The sequence below is a fragment of the Danio aesculapii genome, chromosome 4 (genome assembly GCF_903798145.1).
Source record: "Danio aesculapii chromosome 4, fDanAes4.1, whole genome shotgun sequence".
Taxonomy (NCBI): Eukaryota; Metazoa; Chordata; class Actinopteri; order Cypriniformes; family Danionidae; genus Danio; species Danio aesculapii.
In genome coordinates, this window is record NC_079438.1 from 60,005,239 (window position 1) to 60,016,352 (window position 11,114).

Consider the following 11,114-nt stretch of genomic DNA (forward strand, 5'->3'; position numbering starts at 1 on the left):
TAAACAGCAGGTGTTTTTCTTCATTTGTTTGTTTGTTTACACACATTCTGCATATTTGTGTAGGACAGAGAATCTCTGCAGGTGTGCGTGTGTGTGCGTGCGTGTGCGTGTGTGTGTGTGTGTGTGTGTGTGTGTGTGTGTGTGTGTGTGTGTGTGAGAGAGAGAGAGTGAGAGAGACAGAAGCAGAAACATGTGGCCGTGATCCATCATAAGCACAGCAGTGTGTATGTGTGTGTGTGTGTGTGTGTGCGTGTGTGTGTGTGTGTGTGTGTGTAGCGCTCAGATAGGCATCAGCAGACGCTCAGATCCTCCTCTGATGATTGTGGACGCAGCTCTGCCTTTATTCGAGGCTCAGAATCTGAGCGTAAAGTCAACACGAGCTGATGGCAGACACTGATAAAACACACAGACACACACACCATCCTGCAGTTCAGCGGAGACAAGAAACACACACCAGAGGAGAAAACACACGGCGTATCTGCACACATCAACACTCTTAAAGCAGGACACATCCACAGGGGAAGCTGCCGGAGGATCATTCTAAACGCTGCACCGTCTGATGTGATACACACTTCAGCTTCTCCAGTAGATGTGTCCTGCTTTACAGATGTTGGATTAGCGTGTGTGTTTTAGAGGCCGAGAGAGATGAACATGCTGCGGTTCAGGAAAACTCAAGCCAGTTATGACAAACGCCAGCACATTAAGGAGAGATCCTCATCGCTTTGACAGCAAACGTGTTGCGAATCCTCACAATGCAAACTACTGAAGAAACACCTGCTAATGTTTAAAGGGGACCCAAATACATGACGGACCCACTGGGGTTTGTTTACTGTGACGCTCAGTGGAGTTGTAGGTGATCTTTGAAGGGTGGGTGTTGTTTAACATCCTGATTGTCTTTTGTATATTATTAGAGTAAATCAAAGATATTTACACTAGATGTCGCCTACGCTGTTATCTATTGGAAGGAATGCATCAATAGAGCCGCCATCTTGGTACAGGGTAGTGCTCCTTTGAAATGAATGCGGGACCAAGGTGCAGAGCCAGAGATATACACATATATACACATATATCTATGATCAGGAGTTTTCCCGCTGGTCAGTATGCTAATATTTATTTAATTGATGGCGTTGTGTTGATGTCTGTTGGAACTTTCCTTTTGAGCACCAACAGAAGCGTCAGCCAATCAGATAGCTGTATGCAAATACACCAGCTCAGACAGTAACAGATTGCTGACTAATTTCATTGGCTGACGCTGCTATGACGATCGTGTCATCCCCAACTTCAGACACGCCCTCTGTCAAGCGTTGACGCTGAAGCCCCGTGTGATTAGGGCAAGGGTCACCAATCTCGGTCCTGGAGGGCCGGTGTCCCTGCAGAGTTTAGCTCCAACTTGCCTTAACACATCTGCCTGGATGTTTCAAGTACACCTAGTAAGACCTTGATTAGCTTGTGTTTGATTAGGGTTGGAGCTAAAATCTGCAGGACACCGGCCCTCCAGGAACAAGTTTGGTGACCCCTGGATTAGCGCATAATAGACTCCTCCTCACCATTTCTGTTTGTGGTCAAAACTGACAGCTAGTCTAGTGATTAAGTGAGCCAACATATAGCACCATGGTGCTCACGGCGACCCGAGTTCGATTCCCAGCTCGAGCTCCTTTGCCGAATCTTCCCCTCTCTCTGCTCCCAACTATTTTCTGTCAATTCTCTGCACTATTCTGTCCTTTAAAGGTTGAAAACCGCTAAAAAATAATTATAAAAAAAAACAGCTGGAGGGGTGTGGTTAAGTGTGTTAGCCCCGCCCAATACCTCGGACAGACCTAATCTGAGAACTGAACTGAACTGAAAACAAACAGGCAGTGCATTTTAAGATATCCATTTTAGGCTACATGAGCGAAGCATTTAGTTCTTGATGACATGCACAGATGAATAATTGAGCACGAAGCTAACAAAATCAGTGGTTAGTTTTGATGTCATGTGCAGTTTAAGCGACAGCACGTTAAGCTCTCTCCCCTGTAGTATTGTTTGTCCGCAGTGATGCTTCAGCGTGTGTGTTTTAGCTGCTGATCTTGGTCAGCATCTTGTTGATGGCCTGTTTGACGTGTGTGGTGGAGCTGCGGCGTCTGGTTTTCCCCTGAACGGCTCTCCGGCGTCGGATCTCCCTGCAGAGCTCATGAAAGGCCTCGGCGACGCCTCCACCAGAGCCCACAGCGTCTGAACACGCAGAACACTCGTAGAATGCGCAGGCCATGTCCGCCGCCAGGCGCTCTCCCTCGGCCGTGCCCACCTGCCGCGCGTGCTCCAGATCCGCTTTATTCCCCAGCAGCACCAGCGGCACATGTTTGGGCCTCTTCAGATCCTCCAGCAGGCCCTTCAGCGGAGCCACCTCCTCAAAGCTCCCGCGGTCTGTGATGTCATATACCAGGATAAAGCCGTCGCCCCAGCGCATGTGGCTCTCCCTCTGCAGGACATCCTCCTGCCGGACACACACACAGACGGACATCACTTCAGTTCCCAAATCAATTCAAACCAAAACCAGAGTAAAGACCCGTCGTTCAAGCATATCAACGATGCATAAAAGTTCCAAACACAGCTTTATTAAAGAAGCGATGACATCAGGAGCAAAACAGACGCAGTCATAAAATCCACACATGTAATCCAAAGGTCAGGGCAGGCGGCAAACAAACACGAATCCAACAGAACACAAAAATCAAAAACAGCACCATCAAGGACACGCTAGGATTTATTGTGTGTTTATTGATGCACTGTAAAGATCTGTTGATGAACACCTGTGTGTGTTTGGTGTTTATTTGCGATGGTGAATTTCATTATGGGATGTTGTCCACTTCTGATGTTGAAAATTCAACTCTACACTTTAACAAAGTGTCTTTTATTGACATTTTAGTAGTTTAAGGTAGTAATATAATGTATAAGAAATAATATCTAGAGGAATAAGTGTGTAAAATAACTGAAAATGTGCTGCAGTTTATTACAAGGGTTCTGTAGCGTAATATACAACACCAACACACACACAATATAGCACTGCAGACTATTACACATGCAGAAAAGACATGCAAATAATATCTGTCATACTGCATATATGCCAAGGCATTTATTTACTTTCCAGACTCTTTGAAATGCTGCAGCAATGTGTGGAGGAAAAGCACTGGCACACCGATTATTATACACAACTGTGTCTCATTAATATAATACTGAAAGGCCAAAATGTGAGCATAAGCTTGAGATGTTTTTGTAGTTTTAGATTTAACATAGATCCTAATAAAATGTTTTTTTTATTATGAATAACTTTATATTTGTGTATAAAAAATTATAAAATTGCTCCTGCTGACAGCGAGCTGCTTTCAATACTATCCAATCATAACACGAATTTAAATGACTGAACGTCCCGCCCTCCTCAACTATAGCCAATCAACGTCAGAAGAAGCTATTCTAGCCAATCATCCTTCAGAATCACTGCACGCGTGTTTGTGTACAACCCTAAACTCGACTCAAATAATAATTAAATATACAGATTACAGTATAGTGATGATCGACAGGGGCCTTTATAATGTTGTTTATCTTCTCAAAGGTGAGTAGATGCTCTTGAGTAATTCATAAATGTTTTATTAATCAGAATATGAGTATAAACGCTGGAGAATATCGTCCTCACTGACAGGTGTCGCTAATTTAGTTTGTAAACAGTTGTATGAAGCTTGTGACATTAGTTTTTATCTTATGTTGTTATGTTCGTCACCCTTTCGATAACTCAAATACAGAAATAAAAGTAAGCAGTGTTTGTGTGGTGTGTTAGTTGTACTGTACCTGTCCGGCTGTGTCTAAAATCTCCATACTGACGGGCTCGTCGTCAATGTTGGCCTGATGGCGGTACGTGGACTCTGTCAGGCAGAAATATACACAGTGTGTGTTACTGTATTTCATTTCACTTACGTAAACACAAGCTAATTTACTGGCCTACGTTTCAAAGTCGTTTATAAAAGAATCGATTCCATTCTAGGGAATCGATTCTTCTGGAGGATCATTCGGTAAGTTCTAGAAGAGATACAGCTGCGGATACTCAAGTCAATACAGCGTAATGTTTGCGACTCTACAACAATAATTAATATTTTACATCTTAATGAATAGGTTGGAGTAGAGGTAGACATTAATAAATGACAATTTATTGGGTAATTTAATCAATAATCTGAATAATACTGTGTTCACATTACTGTGAGGGGTAGACATTAATAAAATACAATATAATGGGTAAATAAATAAATAATACCTGGTATAATTACTGTTTTTACATTACTGTGATGGCTGGGTTTAGGCTTGGGGTAGGGTTAGACATAAATAAACTATAATGAATGGGTAATTTAATAAATAATATGAATAATACTCTATAATATATATATAATATATGTATAATTGCTGTTTTTACATTATGGTGAGGCTTGCATTTAGGGTCGGGATAGATGTTAATAAAAACCAAATAATGGATATTATAATAAATAAATCTCTTTAACTTCTGATGTATTCCTTCCAGCAGCACCTGGATCATTCAGTATTTTACATTAATGTACCTTTTCATTGATTATTTACAAAGTCGCCAGCTTCAGGGAGAATCAATACATTGTATGATGTGAGATATATGAAAACATTTGAGAAATGTTCACTTTTTAGTTGCATGAAAGCAATATATTTTAGTATAAATGCAAAAATCTGAACATATAATTAGATTTATTACAGTATTTTGAGATTCTGTCAGTATTTCTGTAGCTTTTTTCTTGCCGTGAGTGGGATTTACTTCATGGTATTATGGGTAATGTAGTTGTATTGAAAACTACTGTATTAAAATAGTTGAGTTAATCAACAAAATCAGATAGTCAATTAACAGTCTGTCTGTCTTAACAACGTTATAACTTCAGAAATAATTTCCTCTATGGTGTTTTTCTCCTCGATTTATCTGCTGTTGTCCTTTAACAAAAGCATTCTAGTTAAATCTCGACTGTCGTGTAAACTTATGTTGAGTTTTGTTTATTATAATTGACACCAAGTTTAATTGATGTGTGTTTATTCATTTCTTCATTGGTTATACAAAATGTAGCAGTAAGAATGGCTTCAGTAAATGAGATGAATGAGAATCAAACATATCAGCTCTGCAACGGGAGGATGTTCTGTGTTTTCCCAGGTGCATTGTGGGATTTAACATGGCTCTGTATTTGGCTGTATGTCACCACTTCCATTTTGGGTTTGCATGCAAAACCCATCACACACACACTGTTGCTGTGGGTTGCGTGAGTGTGTGTGTGTGTGTGTGTGTCTGGATTGACGTCCTGGACAGAACGTGAGGAGTGAATGAAAGTGTTTATGAATGTTCCTCCAGCGCGCCGCGTCCAAATGTCTGCTGATTCTGCGCCAGTGTATTATTCACTCGCGAATACTTGAATGTCGTTTCACAAAGAAAGAAAGCCCTCAGACCTTTAAAGGAGCAGTTCAGCCAAAAATCAGGCTTTGCACAAATTTATTTTGTGGTCTCTGTTCTTTTGTTGCTCTGATAAAAAAGTAAGGTATATTTACGGCTGTTTTTCATGGAGTGTAGCACAAGCGCAGACGTTTAGTGGAATGTTCATGCTGTTCACTTTCAGAAACACTATATAGCATCATTTTGAGTGTACACTATTGACGTTATTCTTCATTGCAATCTTTTTTTTGGCTCCAGACTTCCGCTCTCTTTCACTTTTATTGGTTTCTAGATGTTAAAAGCAGATTGTTCTGCTGCTTGATGTTGTAATCTGATCTTCTCTTATTATATTAGTCTACTTTTAATGTATAGTCATGAACACACTTGTTTGTAGAGCGAGTAGTTTGACTGTTTTCTGCCGTTTATTATTATTCCTGCTCATTTCTCTCATAGGAAACTGAATCAGAAGTTCTAAAAGGAGCTTTTTTTTCTCTTGTCAGCAAGCAGACTTGTGTTTTCTCAGATTAATAGTGCGTTCGGTGTGAACAGCCCCTTACGTTGCATCAGTTTCTCATTTCTGAGTGATTTTTTGGTTCAGTAGAACGGCCAAACATAAACAAGCTCTTTGTGTTTGCTGTGGATTATTCTTTTGTAAGCTGAAACTGCTTGATTTCTATTAAAGTGCAGATGCTGTTGACCGTATGAATGGCTCCACAGGCTGTTCTTTATTCCCTGCAGACGTCTGCGGCGCTCAATTCAATTACGTTTGATGGCTAAGAATGCGCAGGACACCGTTATGAATGTTTATCAAAAAGACCTTTCCATTTCTATTCCACATTCCCTCACATGATGACCATTGAGACTGGCTTCAGGATAAGATCAGAGCTCATAGATGAACACTCAACACTCAATTTCATTCAGTAGCTGTTTCCTAAATCATTTGTCTTATTAATTACGTGCTTTATTTTCTGCAGTGCGTGTTGGCAGCTGTTTTGGCTCCACCCACTGACTGGCTGACTGACAGGTAAAGCGACCAATCACAGTTTTTGTTATTATTGGACAGAAATGGGTGCATCTAATTATATTTGAAATATTTTCTTTTCTCAAAACTTATTTATTTATTAAAGCATTATTTGTTGTGATAATGCACAATAAATGTACTAAATACATTTTTTTGTTCCAATTTATGTTGAATATTTGTTAAATTTATACATCAGATTATTTAAAAAGTTTGCTATTTTGTGTTTCTATCATTACACTTTCTGTATAAGTGTGTTTTTGCAGGGTTATTGATGCATTTAGTTTAACTTGATTCCTAATTTTCCTCACATGCACATTTAAGATGATATATTTTATTGAAGAACAGCTGTTTGTAAGTTGATGCACTTTAAAAAGTGATTGTCATTTCATTTTAATACAAACTCTAGTGCTTAATCTGGTTTTTACTTGCTTATTGTGCTCGCTTGTGCCCAATACAGTACTTTTCTGTAATATTAATTATTGCATTTAGAATTTGAATATAATTTACTTATGGAAAGTCTAATTGAGGTTTTCAGGCATAATGAAAGCCCTAATTTGAACTGATTTATGTTAAATGAACACTCTCAGATGTACTACACACAAGTGTAATGGTGTTTTTGTGCATTTCTCACCGAGAGTTGGATCATATTCCCAGATGAATCGTTTGGTCAGGAACCGAACCACCAGCGCTGCACACACAGGCAGAGACAAAGTGATGAATATAAGAGTCAAAACAAGCAGAAAGACTGTTGTAAACACTGCAGATGCTGGAGCTCATGCTGTCTGCTTTCACTTTCAGAAAAAAAAACGCTCTGGAGAACACAGATTGACTGAGATTAAGATGATTCAGATACAGAACGAGTCAATTTACCAGGTAGGAATCATTGAATCACTGAAATAAGCCCTGAATCACTGAATACATCATTGAATGCATTGAATCATTGAATCATGGAATTAAGCACTGAATCACTGAATTAAGCACTGAATTAAGCACTGAATCATTGAGTGCACTGAGTCATTGAATTAAGCACGGAATCATTGAATCACTGAATTAAGCACTGAATCACTGAATTAAGCACCGAATCACTTAATTAAGCACTGAATCATTGAATTAAGCACTGAATCATTGAGTGCACTGAGTCATTGAATTAAGCACCGAATCATTGAATCACTGAATTAAGCACTGAATCATTGAATCACTGAATTAAGCACTGAATCATTGAATCACTGAATTAAGCACTGAATCATTGAATGCACTGAATCATTGAATCATTGAATCACTGAATTAAGCGCTAAATCATTGAATCATTGAATTAAGCACTGAATCATTGAATGCTCTGAATCATTGAATTATTGAAATATGCACTGAATCATTGAATTAAGCACTGAATCATTGAATGCACTGAATCATTGAATTAAGCACGGAATCATTGAATCACTGAATTAAGCACTGAGTCATTGAATCATTGACTTAAGCACCGAGTCATTGAATCACTTAATTAAGCACTGAATCTTTGAATCAATGAATTAAGAACTGAATCATTGAATCATTGAATTAAGCACTGAATCATTGAATCACTGAATTAAGCACTGAATCATTGAATCATTGAATAAAGCACTGTATCATTGAATGCACTGAATCATTGAATCATTGAATTAAGCCTTGAATCGCTGAATTAAGCTCTGAGTCATTTAATCACTGAATTAAGCACTAAATCATTGAATTAAGCACTGAATCATTGAATCACTGAATTAAGCACTGAATCATTGAATCACTGAATTAAGCACTGAATCATTGAATCACTGAATTAAGCACTGAATCATTGAATCACTGAATTAAGCACTGAATCATTGAATCACTGAATTAAGCACTGAATCATTGAGTCACTGAATCATTAAATTAAGTTTAAAGTTCACTAATGCAGTAGACTTAACTTCACTACTTATGTTTACTGCATTTGTGCACTTGAGTAGTGAAAAACACTATACTTTGTCAGGGCTTATAATATAATGGAGTGAACAAAATTCTCTACTTTTGTTTGCTGCATCACATTGTAAGTCCTGTCATACTGTATTACTCTCCATCGATTCACAAATGCTAAGAAATGTGTATCAGATTAGCATATAAACTCATGTTTGACCCTGTAAATGTTGTCTAAATCAGCCAAACACAGAGGGAAGTTCACATTGATAAACAGTGCTGAAATGCACACATAATTATTACATGAATACATGTGATTATTAGTTTATTATCTATTAAAATAGTCAAATATGCACCAGAGTGAGTTAATGATCATTTCAATATCTGATGACATTGTACAGAGTGTTCAAAGACTTCAACTCCACAGTGTATTAATTCATGAGCTGTGTGCTTTATCTGTATATTTGGTACTCTAAAATATTTACTGTACAATTGGTCTTAAAATTGATTCTGTTTGGTATTAATAAAGTCTTAAAGATAACTCTTAGAGACCTGCAGATGCCCTGTTTTAGGGAAAGGTGGAGTAAGATAATATTTCCTCCCTCATTGGCAGATGACTCTCGGCTTGATTTTGACTCTGTTGCTGAAGACAGCACAATGAATGTTCTGCTTGTCTAGAAAATGCTTCTGGATTTAGGAGTGTCGATATCTGGACTAGAAACAGGACAGAAGCTCAGAGAAAGAGGCATTCTGTGCATCGCAGCAGAGTTATTAATGTGGACTGTGCTGCTGACGTGTTCATTCATAAGGATCTGAATGAGCTGCTCTTTATGCTGTGATCAGAATAAAGCCAGTGTGTGGGAGCAGGTGTCCTCCTTCAGGTCCTCTCTGACGTTCATCTGCAGTTTGAAGACAGTGTAAAAATAGTGCTGGCTCTGCGGCAGCGGCCCACAGAGATCCGTCAGCTCTCTCTCTCTCTCTCTCTCTCTCTCTCTCTCTCTCTCTCTCTCTCTCTCTCTCTCTCTCTCTCTCTCTCTCTGCGTGTTTCTTTCTTTCTCCTTTCCCCATAGTGAGGTCAGAGCGACAGACGATCTGTTTCTCATGCAAATAAAGACTGAAGCGTGAGTGCACTTCCTCTGGACACGCTCACTGCTCATCTGCTTCCACTTACAGGAGTGTGTGAGAGAGAGAGAGTGTGTGTGTGTATGTGTGTGGTTGAGGTGTTTGTCTATATGTGTTTTGTCTATATATGTGTGTGTTTGTCTATAGGTTTGTCTTTATGTGAATGTGTGTGTGTGTGTGTCTGCCTATATATGTGTGTCTATGTGTGTGTGAAAGAGTGTGTTTGTCTATGTATGTATTTGCCTATATATGTGTGTCTGTGTCTATATACGTGTATGTGTTTGTATATATATGCGCATGTATGTTTGTCTTATATGTGTGTGTCTGTCTATATATGTGTGTGTCTTTGTCTATATACGTGTATGTGTTTGTATATATATGTGTGTCTGTGTCTATATACGTGTATGTGTTTGTATATATATATGCGCATGTATGTTTGTCTAATATGTGTGTGTCTTTGTCTATTTATGTCTATATGTCTGTATGTGTTTGCCTATACGTGTGTGTGTATGAGTTTGCCTATATATGTGCGTCTGTGTCTATATACATGTATGTGTTTGTATATATATGCGCGTGTATGTTTGTCTATATGTGTCTTTGTTTGTCTAGATGTATGTGTTTGCCTGTGTGTGTATATTTGCTTGTCTGTCTTTATACGTGTGTGTGTGTCTGTGTTTGTGCATGTGTGTAATATGTTTGTGTGTTTTTCTATAGGTGTGTTTGTCTATATGTTTACGTGTTTTTCTATATATACGTGTGTGTGTGTGTGTGTGTGTGTGTGTGTGTTTGTCTATACATGTGTGTCTGTTTATGTGTGCCTGAGTTTGTCTACATGTGTATGTGTTTGTCTATATGTATGTATGGATGTTTGTGTGTGTCTTTCAGTCTTTCTGCCTGTGTGTGTATTTGTTTGTTTGTCTGTCTGTGTGCATCTGTCTATGTGTGTGTGTCTGTGCGTGTGTGTGTGTGTCAGAATCACGTTCCACTGCAGTGCTATCTTCATTTTTGAGTCCTGATGAAGCGTCTGCTGACAGCCGGAGCACAGACATGATTAATGATGCTGTACTGCAGAATGAGCACAGGGTAATCAACACACAGCTGTGTGTGTGTGTGTGTGTGTGTGTGTGTGTGTGTGTGTGTGTGTGTGTGTGCGTGCATTGCTGTCTATATTAGCGTCCAGATGAGGAAATACACCAAAACAAATGTTACGTAACTGAATATGAGAGCAGAATCTGTATGTGCTGGTGTTTATCAGAACAGATTCAGTCTCCGCTGAGCTCATTGTGTTCATATTTATAGCTCGCTATTATAGTTCTGCATATTTAAACTAGTTTCTTCTGCTATTTTAAAATTGCTGTTCATTTCAGTTTAGTTTTCGTTTGCTTCATTAATGGTTTTGTTCCTTTTAGTCTAGTTTTTTTAGTTTTGTGAACACATTTCTCTTTATTTATTTAAATAACAGGACAAATCCAGCGTTAGCCAGAGCATAGTTTAGTGTTCGCACATTGTACTTGTGTATTGTCCATTTCTGTTATTTAGATTTGAAAGGGAGGTAAAAGAAACAAATAACAGAGTAGCGAAGAATCTGTATAA

General features: G+C 38.7%; 1 protein-coding gene across 1 annotated transcript in view; it reads right to left on the reverse strand.

Annotated features, from left to right (window-relative positions):
• rerg (RAS-like, estrogen-regulated, growth inhibitor) overlaps positions 1-11,114 on the reverse strand; it is a 24,255-nt gene continuing 13,141 nt past the window's right edge. Inside the window, exons 3-5 of the mRNA XM_056456309.1 lie at positions 7,111-7,167; positions 3,820-3,893; positions 1-2,473 (exon numbers count right to left, since the gene is read on the reverse strand). Of these exons, the coding sequence (XP_056312284.1) occupies positions 2,054-2,473; positions 3,820-3,893; positions 7,111-7,167 (551 nt within the window). The 3' untranslated portion in view covers positions 1-2,053. The remainder of the gene's footprint in view (positions 2,474-3,819; positions 3,894-7,110; positions 7,168-11,114) is intronic.